Source organism: Podarcis liolepis, assembly GCF_965112155.1.
Source record: "Podarcis liolepis genome assembly, chromosome: 13".
NCBI classification, from domain to species: domain Eukaryota; kingdom Metazoa; phylum Chordata; class Lepidosauria; order Squamata; family Lacertidae; genus Podarcis; species Podarcis liolepis.
In genome coordinates this window covers 7,281,488-7,300,548 of record NC_139573.1, presented here as the reverse complement: position 1 = coordinate 7,300,548, position 19,061 = coordinate 7,281,488, and the positions used below count along the sequence as shown (strand labels likewise).

Below are 19,061 nucleotides of genomic sequence, written 5' to 3'. Positions count from 1 at the left end.
AGAAAGGCCATGAGTTCAAATCCTCCCCGGGCTGCAATTAGGGCAAGGAGGACGCCTCGCTGATTGCAGCTGAGGCTGAATGTATGAGAGAGAGAGAGAGAGAGAGAGAGAGAGAGAGAGAGGCCGAAAGCGCAAGGATGCTGAACCAGGCCTTGCAGAGCGACCAGGTGTGCTGTCATTCGGATGCCTCAACCTCTAAGCACAAAACGAGCAGAATCAGCATGCAGGAGGGGGAGCTTGCCCGCAGAGGGTCCCCACGGGCCCAGCCAGCCTCAGCCTTGTTTCCTGTGTCTCCCAGGGGGGCTCCCTTCTCTCACCCTATGGCAGGCATTAATTATGCCTAATTAGCATCCTCCCACCCGTGACTAACTGTATAATTCCCTCCCCCCTGCCTAATTAGGCTGAGCAGCTAATTCAGCCTCATTAAAGAGGGAGAGAGTCTCTCCTGTGCGCTCTCTCTCATCTCTGCCCATCCCCTTCCTAGACGAAAACCATTCACCAATGGATGCTCCACAGCCCCCCACCCCCTCTTGGTTTCATTCTCCATCCAATTACTTTGTTTACTCTTTCTTCCTCCCGTGACTATTTTGAATATTCATTTATCCACCTAACATTCACCGTCTTTCCACATCATCAGTTACCTTGATGACTGCATCAGTGTTTTGGATATATTTTTAAAGCTGTTTAAAATAGAGGGGCAGGTAATAATAATAATAATAATAATAATAATAATAATAATAATAATAAATAATGCATTGTTTTGATTTTGTGTGCACCCATGTTTGCCAACCTGGGCTCCTTTGGGATGAAGGCGGGGATACAAATTTAACAAACCAATAAACATACACAGTTCTAATTAGAGTAGACCCACTGAAATCAACGAACCTAATTTAGCCATGTTAATTAACTGCAGTGGGTCTGCTCTGCTGCAGGACCAGCACTGGCTACAGCAGAGTGGATTTTGCAAATGTGCTTTCGCAATCACACAAATTGCCCTTATCAGTCTTTCCCTTAATCCACCCATCCATCTGTCTCCTTTGTTTATCCCTCCATGCTCACTTTCTCATTATCTTATATATATCTCTCTTTGCGTTAGGCTCTCACTCTCTACTCTTTCCAACAAATACCCTCCCACACACACACACACACACACACACACAAACAAATATACACACACCATATTTCTTTCTTTGGCCCCATTTGTGCTATACTGTACATTTCAAGCAGTGACACGCCATTTTTAAATAGTCAGCGCTTCTCCCAAATAATCCCGGGAAGCAGGGTTCCCCAAACTTGGGTCGCCAGCTGTCTTGGACTACAACTCCCATCATCCCTAGCTTGCAGGACCAGTGGTCAAGGATGATGGGGATTGTAGTCCAAAAACCCTGCTGGGAAGTGTAGTTTGTTGAGGATGCTGACCCCTGTTAGGAGACCCCTGTATTCCCTTCAGAGAGCTACAATTCGCAGAGCTCCCTTAGAAGATGGACAGACCACTCTGGGAACTGTAGCACTGCAGGGGGGGGGGGTCTTCTAAAAACTCTCCAAACTGCAGTTCCCAGTAATCTTTGGGGTAAGCCATGACCCTATAAAGTTGTATGACACTGTTTTAAACGCCTAGAACAGATGGGAGTCACCGTTCCAAATCCTCAGGGTCTCTCACGCACAGATATACCTCTATCTTTGCTTCTTCCAATACACTGATATTGATGATCATCTTCCAAAGCAACTACTCTATTCCCAACTTAAAAATGGGAAGCGTAATGCTGGCGGTCAACAAAACAGGTTTAAAGACTCTCTCAAGGCAAATCTAAAAAAATGTAGTATAAACACCAACAATCGGGAAACACTGGCCTGCGAGCGCTCCAACTGGAGAACAGCCTTTACCAAAGGTGTCATGGGCTTTGAAGACACTCGAACTCAGGACGCAAGGGAGAAATGTGCTAGGAGGAAGGCACGCTTGGCAAATCCACACCGTGATCAGCTCCTGCCTGGAAACCAATGTCCCCACTGTGGATCCAGAATTGGCCTCCACAGTCACTTACAGATTCATTGTTAAAACTGTATTTATGGAAGACAATCTTACTCGGCTACGAGTGATCGCCAAAGAAGAAGAAGATACCTCTATCGTTAATTCTACATTGCTCTACCTACAGTGCGCAGCATGGCTCACTTCCTTGAGTCGCCTGCAGGCAGTTTCACTGCAAGGCAGGTACCTTACCCCCAATTTTGGCACCCTCTTTGTGGACACTGTTCAGGGGGAAGGGGCTGGTGGGTGTGTAACTGTGTCCTGCAGCAGAATCGACCACAGCACCTCCAAGCCCAATTCTGAAAGGTGTTAAAGGCCGAAGGAGACCCTTGCTGGATCCTGCCACCTAGCCCAGAATCCTATTGTCACAGTGGCCAAGCAGAGGCCTCTAGGAAGCCACACGTGCAAGACCTGGGTGCCACAGCCCTCTCCCCAGTTGTGATTCCCCCAGCAACTGGCGTTCAGAGACACACTGCCTCCTTCGGTGGAGGGAAAACAAAGCCCATGCTATATCTTTTTACACCTTTTCATCATGTTGGGTTTCAAAGCTGAGTTTTCTAGCCGAAAGGCAGAATAGATATGTGTGTGTGTGTGTGTGTGTGTGTGTGTGTGTGTGTGTTCTCCTTTGCCTGTCTCTCTCCTCCCTCCATCCACCAGCACCCTCGTCCCCCTAAAATTAATCAGCCTATTGATCCGTTCCCAGTGCAAGTGTTCCTGCCTAGCAATTTGCCAACCCATCCACAGACACATAGGCTTCCTTAATCCCCTATATACATGCCCTAATCTTGCTTCCCATCTGGCTGTGCCTCCCTCCGTGCACCTTTCTCCCCCTCCCTCCCTCTCCATCCATCCTCCAATCATTTACAGCCTCTTTCTCTCTCCCTCTTTCTCTCTCCCCCCCTCCACGCTCTCCCCTCTCCATAAACACACCCCCTTCGCCTAGGTCCACCTGCCTATCATCCAAACACATCCCTCCTGCTAATTCTCCCCCTTCCTTCCTTCCTTCTTTCCTCCCTCCCTCCACATTAGGGCTGCAGGGAGCTGTGGGCATAACCTGGGATCCCCTCCAGAATTTGGCATCCTCGCCTCTGCGTCTTGGCGTTTCGCGAACAGGTGGGTTTGGGGACACAGACCGGCCTGGCAGTTTCCAAACATGTGCGACTCTCCTCCAGCGCGGGGCATTCCCAGGTTTGTTTGCATTGTTATTTTTCCTGCTTTTTTGTTTTTAATAAAGGAGGAGAAGGGGTTTTAAATGGGGGGCTTAGCTGACAGCTCTGGAGGCAAAAAGAGGGAGGAGGAGGAGGAGGAAGGCAGATCTTCCAAGGGGCGAAAGGCCCCCATTTTACCTACCACCATTCAAAAGCAGGCGGTGAGCTGGGTATAAAGGCTCTCTGGTGTGTGGGGGTTGGGGGGGGTTGGGGGGAGGCTATGTGGGAGCCAGGGGTTTGTCCCCTCCACAGGGTATTGTGCCTTTGTCGCCGTGTCTCCAGCAGATGTCTGTGAGAGACAGCGTGTGCCAGCCGGCGTGGGTATGAGCGGAGAACATGGCAGAGCATGAATGCCTCTGTCGGAGACTTGAGGACAGTCAAAAGCCCCCATCTTCGACTCGGGGCATCCGACAAAGTAGGCTGTCGCCTGGCTGCAAACGCTCCTGCCACAATCTAAGCGGTTATTAAACTGATGTGCCAGCCAGCACACTTTTCTGACTTGGAATTTTGCACGAAACAATTGCGGATATTCGAACTCTATTCCACCTTGCTCCCATCATACCAGATTGGTGGGAAAAGGCACCCTAACTGCCCTAAAGGATTCCAACACTCCCAGCAAGGTAGATTTTGGCAAGCTGGGGGGTGGAGTGGGGGGTGGGGGTAAAGGGAGATGATCAAACCCACCACATGGGCTCCTTCAGACAACTGAGTACCACTGAGAATACAATACAGACAGTCCATCTCGGCTCAGCTGAATTCGCCTTTATGGTGCGTGGTGGATTTTGCCTCCCAAGTAAGAATCTAGTCAAATCCGATGGGTCTGATGTGCAGTGCTCGCCAGTGTTGTCACAATGTTCACGAGTTTGTCGTAAGTTGTCTGATGTGGTAGCCGCACTGGAGGACCCCTTTAGGCAGCTGGTTTCCTCCCACCGCTCAGAGCTGCAAACTGGGAGAAATGATTGGCATGTGCTTTGGTGTGCAACAGCCAAAAGTACAATTTAATGTTCGTGTTCCTGGTTTTATGGTGGTGTTTGAGGACACGCACATTGTCTGCACTGGGTGTGGGTGCGTGTAACCTCGCTTGCAAGCAGCGTTCGTAAGGAACGAGAGGGCTCGTGCGGATAAAAGAGTGTGTCTGTGCCATCGGTGAGATTGGTGCTTCCACAGCGAGTGTGCCATGGGTCCCCATGCAGAAGTAGTTGCAGTACACAACACTGCTTTGACAAAGGGTCTGTAAAGCAAGCCTTATGAAGAATGGTTGAGGGAGTTGCATATGCTTAGACTGGAGAGGAGAAGACTGAGAGGTGATAAGATAGCCATCTTCAAATATCTAAACCAGTGGATTCAAATTGCAACGAAGGAGCTTCCAGCTAAATATTAAGAAGAACTTTCCAACGGCAAGAAGCGTTTGACAGTGGAATGGACTCCCTTGGAATGTGGTGGAATCTCCTTCCTTGGAGGTTTTTAAGCAGAGATTGGATGGCAGAGATCTGTGAGGAATTCTTTAGCACTGGATCCCTGCATTGCAGAGGGTTGGACTAGATGACCGCAGGGGTCCCTTCCAAGCCTACAATTCTGTGATTCTAACCCATTCCCCGATGGTGCAGCTATATTTGGGTTGGCTCTTTGTTCTTGCGGCTCACGGGGTCGTGAGTGACATGCCGTAGACGCCTGTCATTCCAGTAGTCAATGAAATGGAGGATAATTAGGTTTGTGTAAGTATTGATGTTTGGAGTGGTATTATCTCTGCTTTTAGGCTCACAGAGTGAGGAATGTTGATGTGTCTGTGTAGCATTACTGTGTATGCCTCCATATTCTTTCAGTGTTCAGTAGACAACCTATGCATCACATATTTGGGTGCCTGAGAGATATATTGTGATGCCCGCTTAAACCTCAGCTATGTTTTGAGTCTGAAGCTGTGTGCGCACGGTGCATATGGCTTCCCCCATAGAATCCTGGGAACTGTAGTTTGACAAGTGGAATTGCAGCTCTGTTAGGGGTAAACTAAAGTTCCCAGTATTCTCTAGGGGTGGTACAATTAGCTACCAGGCTATAAGTTCAAGATGCTAGTTTGGTCCATACACAGCGTGGGACCAGGACGCCTGAAATATTGTCTCACCCCTTACACACCCGCTAGATCTACAGCTGAGGGCTTCCTGAAGGCACCACCTTATTAGGAGGTCTGTTCCACACAATGAAGAAATCGGACTTTTAGTGTTGTTCCACCTGCCCTTTGGAATGTCTTCCCCTTGACCATCAGATGTGCGCCATCTCTGTTGTCTTCTTGGTGCTTGCTGAACCCGAACATCTTCAACAAGCCTTTGAATCTGAAGTCTTTCCCAGTTTTCATCTGTGCCAGAATCGTTTTCAAGATATGATTATTGTTTAACCCCTTGTTTGCTACCCTCGGCTCCTTTGGGAGGAAGGTGGGCTGGGCTATAAATTCAGTCAATACACACAGTGTGTGTATACAGCCACGGTGTGCAGTTGCGGGCACGCACATGCCCTCTGTTGATGTGCATACACAGAGAACCTAATAGTTTGGGCTGCCTCTGTGTTTCAGTGTCTACTGAACCCATCAGGTGGATCGAATGAGGATATAGTTTTAACCCAAGCATGCATGGCTTTTGCACGCACATGGCGATCGTGCTGTTGTGCGTCCGCCTGCATTGTGACACTGCCACAAGTATTGGTGTGTTTCCCCAGGGACCACGTGCACATAAGATTCAGTCCTGTTGTGTGTTGGTGTCAAACTGACACAGTCTCCCTGGGCTGGTGTCAACGCTGGTGTCTTTTTCTGTGGGTGTGTCTGTCCTATGTGAGCAGAAGGCGTTTGTGTTTACTCTCTCTCTCTCTCGTTCTATTTGTACATGCTTCTAAGCAGGGGACCACATGTGGGTTTTATTGGCAGGCCCTGGCTGTTCCCGAAGGTGTGTTTATTGCTGTGTTGTGTGGAATTAGAAAGCTGTAAAAGCAGTCCACTTTTCTGCCCAAAGCCAGGAGGCTGTTCCCACCTGTCCTTTTAAGATGGCCACCCCACCCCCTACCCCAGCAAAGCTCCTCCTCTGCCTTGTACAAACTGCACGCCAGGCAAAATGTATTCCGTTATTGCATCTCCAACCTAGAGAAAGCTCTGCCAGTTGAAGTTCTGTCTGCATTGCAGAACAGGAGGTCTGCAAGGTGGAAAGGAAAAAGCAGCGGGGTGGGAGAGCAGCTTCACTTATTCACACTCCCCTGACTTAGAAAGAGAGAGGCCCATATGCAAACCATAACTGAAGAACAGAAATAGACTCCCAGGTGCCTGGTAGCTCAAGAAAGCGAGCCAAGCTATGAGGGATGGCAATACCCCGCCCTACATGTCAAACTACGCAAGGGTCAACCCTGGAGAAAATTCTATGTGCCAATTCAGACACCAAAGCTTCAACCCCGGGTGTCTCTGAAAAGCCATTTATTTCCCGTGGAGCAGAGAATGAGACTTGACCCACTTTTTCCTATGGGAACCTGCTTCCCTATCAAGATCGTTATAATCAGAGATCTTCCTGTGTGTGCTGTATCGCCCAGAAATATTCCTGATTTGGAAAAGGGAAAGGGCCTTTTTTTCAGTGGCTCCCTCCAAAGGGAGGCCTGCCTTGTAGCATCTCAAATAGCTTTACTTATGACACTCCAAAATCTTATCTCTTTCGAGGGAGGACAGATATAAATTGTTGCTCCATTTTTGGAAGTGACAAGTTGTATCCAGCTAGATTAGACCCACTAACCTAAGTCATGTCCATTCACTTCAATGACACAGCAGGGCTGGCATTGGATAAAAGCCGTAGCAATTGCTATGGTTTAATTATGTTTAATTAATATAATGATTGCTGTACTGTTTCTCTTCTTAGTGTTTTATGGCTGCTTCGTTGAAGGCGGTTAAATTGTTAATTAAAATTGCAAACTAAGCCTGCTGCCCCATGCTCACTTGTTTAGTAGAAATATTGTTGCATTCTTAAATTTTCATTTGACACTTACAAAGTACCCACAATTTTTAAAGCACTGTGTGTATATTAAAAAGTACACCAGCCCCTGCCTGCAGGTTCACAATCTTGAGTCATGATTCAAAAGGAATAACGATTGGGGAGGGAAGAGGAAAGCAAGCGTTTGAGCAGCTGAACCTTCACTGGCCAATGGATGGGGCCAAGCTTGTCTGTTCCTGCCCTGATGTAATTTCTGGGAGAAAAGGGGGTGTATCCTCCCAGGGACCCCAGGTCTCCTTCAGCTTAGCAGTCCCTGGTAACTGGCAGTCTTCTATACAGACATGTATCAAATTCCACCATTATTTTCACTTGCGTGATTAACTGCCTTGAGCTCATGGAGAACAGGCAGAGTGTAAATTTTTGAATAAACAAAGAGACCATCGAATATTGTGTCTGCCTGCCTGCCTGCCTGTCTTTATACTCAGCAATATGGGTAGTTTTAATGTGTTTGTGAAGTAGAGAATGTGCAAGTGAGGGAGGTAGAGAAAATGTGCTTGTTTGTGTGTTTCTGAGAGAGAGATGTGCATTGTTTATGTCCTTTACTGTGTCTCTAGCTCTACAGTGTGTGTGTGTGAAAGAGAAGGGGAGTTTGGTGCTTCTAACCAAAGCGTGATTGTGTGTTGTGTCATGTTGAAAACCTGCAGAACAGATACACGGTATTGCACACGCTTTGGCTACATACACAACATAGATTTCAAGCGCACACACACAGGAATGCTGGGAACTGTGCATTATGAAAGGAGCTGGGAATTGTAGCTCTGTGGGGGTAAACTACAGTTCCCAGTATTTTGGAGGGAGAAGCCATGACTGTTAAAGAGGTAAATGGGTTGTAAATGAATGGTGTGCACTCAGCATCCTTCCCTCCTTCTCCTTCTGTCATGCCCTTGGTGAATATATTTGTATTTTGCTAGCCATAAAATACCACGTGGGAACATAGGCATTGCCTCAGAGAATGTGTGCTATTTGCCTGGCACACGAGCCTAGTTGGTATTCTGTGTGCGGCATGGTGCTGTGATGAAAATAATGTTTACCATTTAGAGATAACTCAAGATTTCCTCAGAGATACTTGTGGACATCTCAGCTACAAAAGGGCAGGCAAACAAAACCCACAACATTTTCCATATTCCTTTTTTTTCACACATTATTTTTGGGGCAGAGAGTACACTGAGTATCTTTGGACAACCTTGTGATATCTCTACACCAGCGGTTGGCAAGGTTTTCCTCGCCTGGGCTGGTTCACTCCAGCAGAGATCCCTCTGTGGGCAGGATCGTGTGCGTGCGTGAGCGCCCGCGCCCATGATTTCCGGTGTCTATTTTCCGGTGTCTGATTTAGCGCAGCGGGCGGGACGGGGACTCGCCAAGCGGGCGGCTTGGTTCAAGGGTGGCTTGTGGGCCAGTTAAACGACCCCCGTAGGCCACTTGTGGCCCATGGGCCTTAGGTTGCCAACCCCTGCTCTACACCCCATGGTAAAATTAATGGGATCAATTTGCTTTCCCAGACTGTCCTTTTCTGTGGTAAAGAGCCAGTGAGTGAAGAACCACACAAGTAACATAAAAATAATCAGCGTTATAAAATACAAATAACAAGAATGAAAACGCCAGCACAAACCCAATACATTCTGGGTTTAAAAAACTATTTAAGAGTCCATTTAAAGCACATGGCTTCTCCTTAAGGATCTTGGGAACTGTAGTTTGTTAAGGGTGCTGCGAATGGTGCCTCCATGAGGTAGCCTACAGTTCCCAGGATCCTTTGGAGGAAGCCATGAAGTGGCATAAATGTGCTTTAAACGCATGGGGCAGTTGTGACCAAAGATAACTCTGCTATCTGGGTCCCAGGCAACCTGAGACCCTCCAAGCGTCCCTATTTTCCAGGGACAGTCCCGGATTTAGAGAAGCCGACCCGGTTTCTGATTTGATCGTGGAAGCTCCCACTTTTTCCTTAGGATGTCCCTGTTTCCTTTGGAGAAATGTTGGCGCGTGAGGAGTTATCTGACCCCTGACCCTGAGTGGTTTCAGTGGCCTGAATCGCGCCTGAAAATATTTTGTGTGCATGATGTGTCCTGGTGCTGAAATGCTCTGACCCTCTTGCGCATCTTTTTTTTTTTAAATGATATTTATTGAAAAAAGGATTTTTAAAAAAGATTTTATACAAAAAAAATAAAAATATCAAAATAAAAAATAAAAATGAAACCATCGTTTTCGTATTCTCTACTTTCAATACCTTCTTTCCTTGACCACCTCCTCCTCCCTTTTCCTGTAGCCTGTTTTATAACAATAACAGCAAATCCTTTCCATAATTCATAATATTCTGTCATAACATTACCTTAATCTAATATCATATTATCTTATAAAAGACCTTAAGGTTTAAAACTTAAATCTTAATTTTTTATCAACTTCTCCTAAACCCTAATCATCTTGCCTATTTCTTATAACATTTTAATAAGAGCCAAATAATTTCATTTCAACATTTTGCTAACATTCATCAATTTTAAAAGCAGTCCTAATAATAAGAGTAAAAAGAATAAAGTCCAGTCTTCATCCAACGTCCTTTTCTCCTGGTCCCGGGTTTGTCAGTCCTTTTTGCCCTATTAATCTAGCACATTAACCTGGCAACCTTATATCCGAGGCTCTTAAGTCACTTCCATGTCCCTTCCGTAGCTCTTCTTTATATGTCCCTTTTATTCGTGAGAACTCCCGCTTGATAGTGTTTTTGACCTTCTTCAACAAAACAATCCCTTTTCCATAGTCCAATCCAAACTCGATGTAAAATTTACAAGCATATTCCAGATTCCTTTCAAAGTTAGGGGCCCACACAGCTCCAGACATCTGACGACCCCTTTCCAGACTTGAAAAGTCCAAATCTCCCTGGGGGGGGGGTCTATCCAGCCCCCCATTTCCGAACCAAACCAGATTTTTTCTTTCCAAGTCTGATTTTTTCCAAGCTCATTTACTAAATCCAAAAGTTTGTAGTCCTGCTGGGTTGCAGCTCCCTCCGTCTCTGGCGCCCTAGATTCAACAAAATCCTCTTCTCTCAGTTGTTCTGTCATGGCACGCTCCTGTTTTAGTTCCTGAGTGGGCTCCCTGTGATTTCCAACAACCTGCTCAAAGGATATGCTGACCCTCTTGTGCATCTTGCCCCTGTTCTTGCAGCTTGCCGTCCACCATGACGTTGCCCTCGGCGCTGGCGGGTGCCGGACCACGGCGTGGGAGCATGCCTTTGCCCATCAAGCACCAGCTGGTGAGGGCATCGGCAGTGGACGAACTGGACTCTCCCCCCAGCTCCCCCGAAGTGGGAAGCACTGGGGGGGCAAGCCCTGCAGGAGGACGCGGCCCCTACAAAGTCATGTTGCTTGGCGAGAGCGGGGTGGGGAAGACCACCTTGGCGGCCATCTTCGGAGGCCTTAGAGGGGGCCCCCACCACGAGGAAGAGCACACAGGTGAGCCCAAGAAGATGCCAGGGGATGGCCTTGCAATATTTCACTCTGCAAAACAGCAGAGGTTCAAGAGGCGCTGCTTTTCTAGCCATACATGCAGCAGAAGGGGAACAGGAGAGAACGGCGTGCTCCACCTGAGGACATTTTATTTTTATCGATTTAAATAGCCATATTAGATCAGACCAAAGGCCCATCAAGTCCCAGCATCCTGCTCTCCATTCACCTGTTGAATTTCTGCCTTCCATAGCATTGTTGTTGAGGAAGGGGAAGGTCAAAACTCTCCAGATAAATGGAGGTTTTGTGTTGAATTTCAGCTGTTAGGCCAGAATCTCAAAGTGACGGCTGTGGGAATTGACTTTGCGCTGGTGATTTTCTTAAAATCCTGAGGGGGGGGGGAAGTATGGGAAGCTGGGATAGATCTTCTGGAAAAGTTTCAAATCGCTGCTATCTTGAAAACCTGACATCATATAATATACATAGAGTGTGTGTTTGTGTCTAAGGCTGTGTACACACTAAGCCTTCAAAGCACACTTGCAAATAAATAATGGGCAGGATGTATGCGAAAGGTTGCTGGGAATTGTGACTCGGTGAGGGGTACACTACCTTGAGATAGTTCTCAAAAAATAATTTCATTTATCTAATTCCTACCCCACATTTATACCCAGAAGGCTCTCCTAGGCTCCCTTTAACTTTCCCAACTATTAAATGTATAGGATTGCAGTTAGTCCTGCTCAGAGCAGAGTCACTGAAATTAATGGCCATGGCTAATTTAGTCCCATTCATGGTCTCCTTTGAATAGAATATGGTCACATTCTACCCATATAACTTGACAAATCAGCCACAAAGTGGATATTTGATGGTACAGACATATCTGGCAATAGTTTGTAAGGCGATACTCAAGCTATACTAAACCTCCTCCCCCTCCTTTCTTTCCCCCTCCACATTTCTTTTATTCCCTCAGAGGATTCCTACGAAAGAAATTTCTACGTAGATGATGAAGAAGTCACTCTAATATTATATGACATCTGGGACCAGGTAGGTGCATTTTGGTCACCTTCCTACCCATCGAGATGGGATATATCCAGAGCGTCATCCCCAGCAGAGGGAGAAATATTACAGCAAGAAGTTCTCCATCCCATCTTTGTTGTTGTTTAGTCGTTTAGTCGTGTCCGACTCTTCATGACCCGATGGACCAGAGCACACCAGGCACTCCTGTCTTCCACTGCCTCCCACAGTTTGGTCAGACTCATGCTGGTAGCTTGGAGAACACTGTCCCACCATCTCGTCCTCCGTCGTCCCCTTCTCCTTGTCCCCTCCATCTTTCCCAACATCAGGGTCTTTTCCAGGGAGTCTTCTCTTCTCATCCCATCTAAAAGCTGATAAATCTTGCAACACCGGAAACATTTTAAAATTTATTATTAATGCAAGTAGTTGTGTCAACCATAAGATGGAAGGCATGACCATATAGAGTTATCTCTTACACACAAATGAAGGAATGTTTTTGATTCTAAAATAAGCATCTGCTAGGACACAAACCACTTGTAATCCAAAACAACAAAAGATGATATAGTCAATGAAGTTTTACTCAGTGCAGACCCACCAAAATTAACGGGCCTAACATCATCTTGTTTTGTTCCTTTCAAGTGGGTTTACTTTGGGTATGACTTATCTGAATACCACCCACAGAAAATGTGCTCTGGTCTTCAAAGCTGTTGTTCATAAGCAAAGGCATGATGACTGAATCAAAACTTGTAACCGGACCATACATTGGAGACTTGTGATTTGATCTCTCATTCCTTTTAGTTTTAACGTACAGCTGTCATCAGGAGCAGAAGGGGTGGATTGGGACCGTAGCAGCATGGGAGGGGAATTTACTCTTCCTCCCCAAACAGCATTTTGTGAGCTACCCATCTTCCAAAGTGGATTCATTGCCCCACGAATGGTAATATGTATCTTTAAATGGGTGACAGCCCCAATCTAACCAGTCTAGCACAGAACATAGCAGACTTCATCCTGATGAGATTGAGAGTATTTACACAGGTGGCTGCAGCATCTGCCCTGGTTTTCTGTTTTCAAAATTGGGGTATTCCGCAATTTTTCAGGTCTACAGAAATTCTCAGTCAGTTACAAATCCAGCATTCTGAGAATCTCTGTTGTTATTGTTTATTTGAACCAGTTTTCTAGATCTTAAGGCTTAGAGAATATTGTGGGCAATGCTAGGCAATATCGGAATGTTTTAGAGATTGTGGAGTGGGATTTCTGGTTGGCAAGGGCAGTTTTCTCTGCAGCTCTTGGTTACTGCAAGGGGCAAACGGAAACAAGGCAAAATTATGCAAAAAAAATCATGGCATGGTTATGATGAACGTATGCAATTATATCCAAGATTTATGCAAAGCTAGACAACCGGATGGAATTGCCTTGTTTTATTATTGTTTTGTTTTAGCATCTCGTTTGCATGGAAATACGTTCCAAAATTGCCCAGCATCCCTGAAGTGAGGGAGAGTGGTATGCAAATTTATGCAAATCCATATTAAATTAACACAGCCGTTTGGGAGTCAGGCGGGGGTGTATACCACTGACAGGCACGAATATGCAAATTGTTCTGGAAACTGGCAGCATTCTTGGGCGGCTTGATAGCAGCATACAGTGCCATTATGCAAATACATGGAGAGTGTATCCAACCGCCAAGGAGAATAAGCAATAGAACCTCCATTATCTGCATTACAATTATCCAAATTCCTCGATTATCAAAGTCTTGCCATTTTCAAATACCTGCATGTCTTCTCCCCTCCCGTGGCTGCCAATTTGGAAGGGCCCAGGGAAGGATCCTGAGGAGCTGTTATATGTTTCAATATTATCTTAATTGCGATTTTGATTATTGTGTTTTGACTTTAGTTGTAAGTCACCTTGGAACAATTCGTATCCTTAAAGGTGAGATGCGAATAATTATACTGTAACAAAAAAATGTGAATAACACACTCCTGTTTATCTGAACTTTCCAGTATCCAAACGCACCAATCAGAAACATTCAACAGCCACCCTGGTTAATATCGCTGTCACATTCACTCTGTTAACCTGCTGGATTGATCCATTACACTTTCCAATATATTTAAAAGGTGCAGCTTTGGTTAATGTAATTCTGTTTAATATCATCCACGTATACAAAACATGCAGGTAGCTCTTGTAGAGAGAGAGGTTGCCTCTTTGAACATGTTGCTCGTTATGACTTCCAAAACTTTTTTTCCCTTCAGAACAATTTCTGTGTGTTTCTGGTTTTTTAAAAATCACATACAGATATAGAAAAATAAAAATTGCATGATTTACTAGCTAAGATTTAACAGGGGAAATGTCTATAACAATAGATTCTGTGTGTAGCTGTGAACTATAACTGGATAGAATCACCAAATAATCCACACCAGCGTGGGTCTCAGTAGATTTCCCTTCCAAGCCCCTCCCTGCCCCCAATATATGACAGGCACTGTTTGGGAGGCAGGAGTGGGTCCCCCCCTCCATATTGTGGTCCTGTCTTTTGTTCAAGTGGGAAGCCATTTTGTCTTATTATGCCACACCCCCAACGGCGGCCATTTTGTGACCGGCGCCCGCGGCACTTCCCCCAGAATGCTTGTTGTCAAACAAAGGTTGGCAGCCCATGATCTGGACATGTACATGCCCTCACTTTTCCTGACTTTGACCTCTTCCCTCCCTGCAAACTTTTCTCCGCAGGGAGATCCTGGAGGCTGGATGCAGGAATCCTGCCTGCAGACGGGAGACGCCTTCCTGTTGGTTTTCTCGGTGACCGATCGCCGCAGCTTCACACGGGTCCCCCCTACCCTGTTGAGCCTACGGGCTGGGTGCCCTCGGACAGACCCCCCTATTATCCTGGTGGGGAACAAGAGCGACTTGGCGCGATCCCGGGAGGTCTCACGCGAAGGTGAGTTGCCAGAGGCGCCGCTCCCTAAACAGTGGGGAGATCGCCTGCGCACCATCCAGGTGGCTTCCGGTCTACCATTTTGGAATAATTCGTTCTTTCTGAAGGGCCGAGGCAGGAGAAGGAACCCAGGAGAATTGTTTGCTCGCTTATTTTCTCCTTTTCATTTCATTTTTAATTTTTTATTGAATTTTACAAGAAAAGAGAAAGACAACAAAAGATAAACAAAGAACAATGCATCACACTATAAACACGTTTATATACATCTTTTCCAAAATACAAACTAAAAAAAAAGACAAAAGAAAAAAATACTTTTCGTAACCCATGTTACCAAATTCATGCTTCAAACATTACAAATATATAAATCTTAGTTAAAATATTATAAAAGACTTCCACCGCATTAACCTTTACATCTGTTCTTCAATCATTTCCCTTCCTTAGATTCTTTCATAGTCAGTCAAATCTTTATGTTCTTTATACTCTTCACAAGGTTAGTCCAGGCACAACCAAACTTTTGTATTTGAGCCCTGCTCAAATATTCATTTAAGCGTTCCCCTTGTTTCTGAATTATAGCTTTTGATTTATGCCTTATTAAATCCGTCAATTTTGCTAACTCCAGGTACTCACATAGTTTACATAACCATTCCCCTTTTGTTGGGATATACCGTAATTTTTGCTCTATAAGACTCACTTTTTCCCTCCTAAAAAGTAAGGGGAAATGTCTGTGCGTCTTATGGAGCGAATGCAGGCTGCGCAGCTATCCCAGAAGCCAGAACAGCAAGAGGGATTGCTGCTTTCACTGCGCAGCGATCCCTCTTGCTGTTCTGGCTTCTGAGATTCAGAATATTTTTTTTTTCTTGTTTTCCTCCTCCAAAAACTAGGTGTGTCTTGTGGTCTGGTGCGTCTTATAGAGTGAAAAATACGGCAATTTCCTTTCCAATGACTGGCTACCAAGGTTCTCGCTGCTGCTGCTGCATACAGAAAGATGTTAATTTTGTCTTTGGGGATATCCTTACTCAAGATTCCTAGTAAATATGCTTCTGCCCTTTTGATATATGATACTTTTATCTATTTTTTAATCTCTTCATGGATCATCTCCCAAAATTTTTTGATCTCTGGACATGTCCACCATATACGGTATAGTTTATTTTCTCATGTTTCTTGCCTCCATATCCAGAGGGCCGCAGCCTGGCTGTCATGATGAACTGCAAGCACATCGAGACGTCCGCGGCGCTGCATCACAACACGGAGGAGCTCTTTGAAGGCGTCGTGCGGCAGATACGGCTGCGCCGCCGTCGGCGCGAGGGCGATGGCTTCAGCAGGGAAGGGTCCGGGGGCCGGCGCGAGAGCCTCACCAAGAAAGCCAAACGCTTCCTCTCTAGCCTGGTGCCGAGGAATGGACGCTTCTTCAAGCAGAGGTCAAAATCCTGCAACGACCTTTCAGTGCTATGAGCCCCATGGCTCCCCATCGCCAGCATGCCAGAAATCTCTGCAATGAAAGGAAACACATAAAACTCCCCTTATTCCCAGCTGCATCGAGCTCAGGAGAGCAGCCACGTCGAGCCAGGGGCAGTTCCCAAACATAGCAAGGTTCCCAAAATCCTCCTTGGCTCAGCTCTCCTCCCATCATCTTCAATGCATAACCGAATAAACTATTTGCTCCTGTGCAGCAGCTTGGCTCCTTGAGAGGGCTTCTCAAACAAACAAGTTTTACAAAGAACACACATTTAATATACAGTATGCTTTACAGGACCTGGAGACACCTGCTCTCCAAACTCCCGTGCCTCTCACCTTTTCAAATATTGCTTGTGCCACTCTTGTGGGATTTATTTTCTTGTCTGCCTTTAAGGGTGTCTGTCCTAAAGGTGCCCAACTGGTACAAAACGCTTCAGTCAAGAGACTCAGGACTTTTGTTTGGGATTTCTGTTCCTTTCTCGTCCGTGACACTCAGGTGCCCATAATCTCTCATGGGACAAGATTTTTTCCCCCCAAGGCACTAACTCTAGAGTGAAACGTTACGTCTACTGTGTATGTAAACAAATGGCCCCTAGACTCTTTGCGCAAAGCCTTATCCGTCGTGCTACTTTGCTATATCTTAGGAGGTATTTTTAGAGGTGCTGTTTTTTGCTGCCCTCTGCGTCCGTACATATACCGAAGATATAAAATAGTGGAAGTTTTTCAGAGGCCCTTGCTTAAAGGCACCGACTTTAGAATGTCCCTTCCTGTATGGTCTAGCAAACAGGAATGCTTTGTGTTCGCTTAAATGTTCAATTTTGAAAAGGTAGTTAAAGGCACCAGCTGGGGAATATTTCAATCTCATTGCATCGACACAGTGGAGGAACAGCACCTTTAAAGCTTTGTGTACCTCACTTTTAAAGAGCACATAAGGGCGTTCCCCAACCCTGTGCTTATTTCAGCCAGCTAACTGCAGCTTTGGAAAGCCTAATTCGTTTGCTTAATGATGCTTCCTCTGCCAGTGCTCACCTTTTAAACAATTGTTCTGTTTTTTTTAAAAAATATTATTAAGGAATTCATCAAAGGAATTGCTGTTTTAAATACCAAACACATATGCTTTTCTTTTAATATCATCACCCACCTGAAGGGCATGCTCTCCTTAAGGAGAGTCGTTGTGGAAGATGGATTATCAGTTAACCGCCATATCTAGCACATCGTTTTAAAGAAGCCATCGCAACAGCAGCCTTTTCAATTCAGCTACAGATGGAGAATTCTCCACATGCCGTAGCTTATAACCTCCCTTTTAAGAGGCAGACTAAAGGCACAAACCTCAAAGCATTTGTGACTGTGGGGCAGGGATGTGTGTGTGTGTCTTCTGACTGACTTGCTGGACCTTTTGTTTTGAAGGCTACAACCAATAATGAAATGGAACAATTAATGCTTAACCAGCCTGGAGCCTGGTTCTTTTCTTAAAGGGACAGGAATTTTATTCCTGGAAGAAGACTGCTTTCAGATTCCAAAATGATGGATTTGAAGGATGTAGCCTTATATGTACACCCCACACCTGCCAAAAAAAAACAAAAAACCACCTTGAGGATGAGTGCCTGACAAATGCTGTGTGCTTATTTTCCAATTAAAGCCATTTTCTATTATAGTACCTTCATTTATCTAACCTGTAGCATCTGGGCCAGGGGTTGCTCAGTGGGGTGTGGGGAGCAACCAAGGAAAGGGATGTAAAAGGATGGACTGGCAGGGAAGCTGTAAGAGGGCAAGAAGAACAAGGCAGGAGGCAAGGCAGTGAGTGGTAAGCCAGGAGATTACTTGTGGAAAGGCCATGAAAATTATGCTATCCTGAAAGTGCACAGCTCCTACTCAAGAAATGGACGTTTGACAGCAGGGTGGGGCGTAGGATGAGAAGCTCAAACGCACTGGACATCCATTGTGTTCACGGCCGGGTCAGGGCAGTTATACGTGAGCCCATTTTCCATGTTTGCCCTCAAGTGTTTTGCGGGAGATTGGCTGATCCACACCTTTCCTCAGCCTGTTTCCCCTGGGTCAGAGCGCTTTTCTTGTCATTCTGTGCCTTGCGAAATAAAAAATAAAATCAATCCAATCTTACCCACTGAATTGGATCAGATGCACGGAAAAATCGGAAGAAAGGTTTTGCTGAACCGTACTTCAGCTCAGCAGGTCAGATCACATTTTCGCAAGGCAGAACAGTGAGAAAAGCTCTCGAACCCAGAGGGAATTAATCAGGACGCAACACGATTGAAATAAGGGTCAACTCAAAAGGTGGCTAAGCTCACGGCTTTTGGCATGTGTCCCTTAACTTCCTGATGAAATCCTGCAGGATTTTATACCACAAAATCCTCTTTTTTGTTGTGCTTTAGTGCAAGATCTCACCTCCAGACTTGGCAGTGGAGGAAGCATCGCAGAACGACTCGTGAATTAGAACGTGTGGACGACAGGGCAGTGTAAATCCACCACTAATTCCCTATTAGTGAGTCAGTACTCAAAGAAAGTACTTCCTCGTGCAATGCATAGTTAAACTACGGAACTTGGCTCCAGAGGAGGCAGCAGCAATATCGACAGCCAAGGTGGCTTATAAAAGAGGACTGAACAAATTAATGGAAGACAAGGCTATAAGCAGCTCCTAGGCACAATGGCTAATGCTACCTTCGCTGAGGCAGTCATGCTTCTTGAATTACCACTTGCTGGGAACCACAGGGAAGATGCTGTTGTGCTGAAATCTTGCTTGCGGATTTCTCACAGGCATTTGGCTGGCTGGCAGGACGAGGTGCGTCAGTGGCCTCATCCAGAAGGCTCTTCTTTGTGTTCTTAAAATTGCAAAGTGCATCCACAGAAACAAGCCAAACAGAAAACCCACCAGTATGGAGGACCCTCCAAGATGTAATTTCCACTCAGCTTTGCAGGGACTTGGCAAGAAAGAAAGGCCTTCTTCACATGCTCTGTTACCGTCCATTCCTTCATCTGTTC

General features: G+C 45.8%; 1 protein-coding gene across 3 annotated transcripts; it reads left to right on the top strand.

Moving 5' to 3' along the window:
- The first annotated feature begins 3,021 nt into the window (after positions 1–3,021).
- On the top strand, positions 3,022–17,718 carry REM2 (RRAD and GEM like GTPase 2). Of its 3 annotated transcripts, none has more exons than XM_083471344.1 (5): positions 3,022–3,214; positions 10,398–10,684; positions 11,643–11,716; positions 14,405–14,612; positions 15,787–17,718. In XM_083471344.1, exons 1-5 carry the CDS (start codon positions 3,180–3,182, stop codon positions 16,059–16,061), a joined length of 879 nt encoding a protein of 292 aa, XP_083327470.1. In that variant the 5' UTR covers positions 3,022–3,179; the 3' UTR covers positions 16,062–17,718. The 3 variants fall into 3 exon arrangements, with proteins under 3 accessions (XP_083327470.1, XP_083327468.1, XP_083327469.1); XM_083471342.1 differs by having other exon boundaries at positions 3,046–3,139; XM_083471343.1 differs by lacking the exon at positions 3,022–3,214 and adding an exon at positions 9,123–9,224.
- Positions 17,719–19,061: the final 1,343 nt, after the last annotated feature.

Excerpts from the sequence above, each read along its gene's own strand:
- REM2 (XM_083471344.1), top strand. The coding sequence starts at position 3,180 with ATGTGCGACTCTCCTCCAGCGCGGGGCATTCCCAG. Across the intron at positions 3,215-10,397 it reads CCAGCGCGGGGCATTCCCAG|CTTGCCGTCCACCATGACGT; the intron begins GTTTGTTTGCAT and ends CTGTTCTTGCAG. Across the intron at positions 11,717-14,404 it reads TATATGACATCTGGGACCAG|GGAGATCCTGGAGGCTGGAT; the intron begins GTAGGTGCATTT and ends TTTTCTCCGCAG.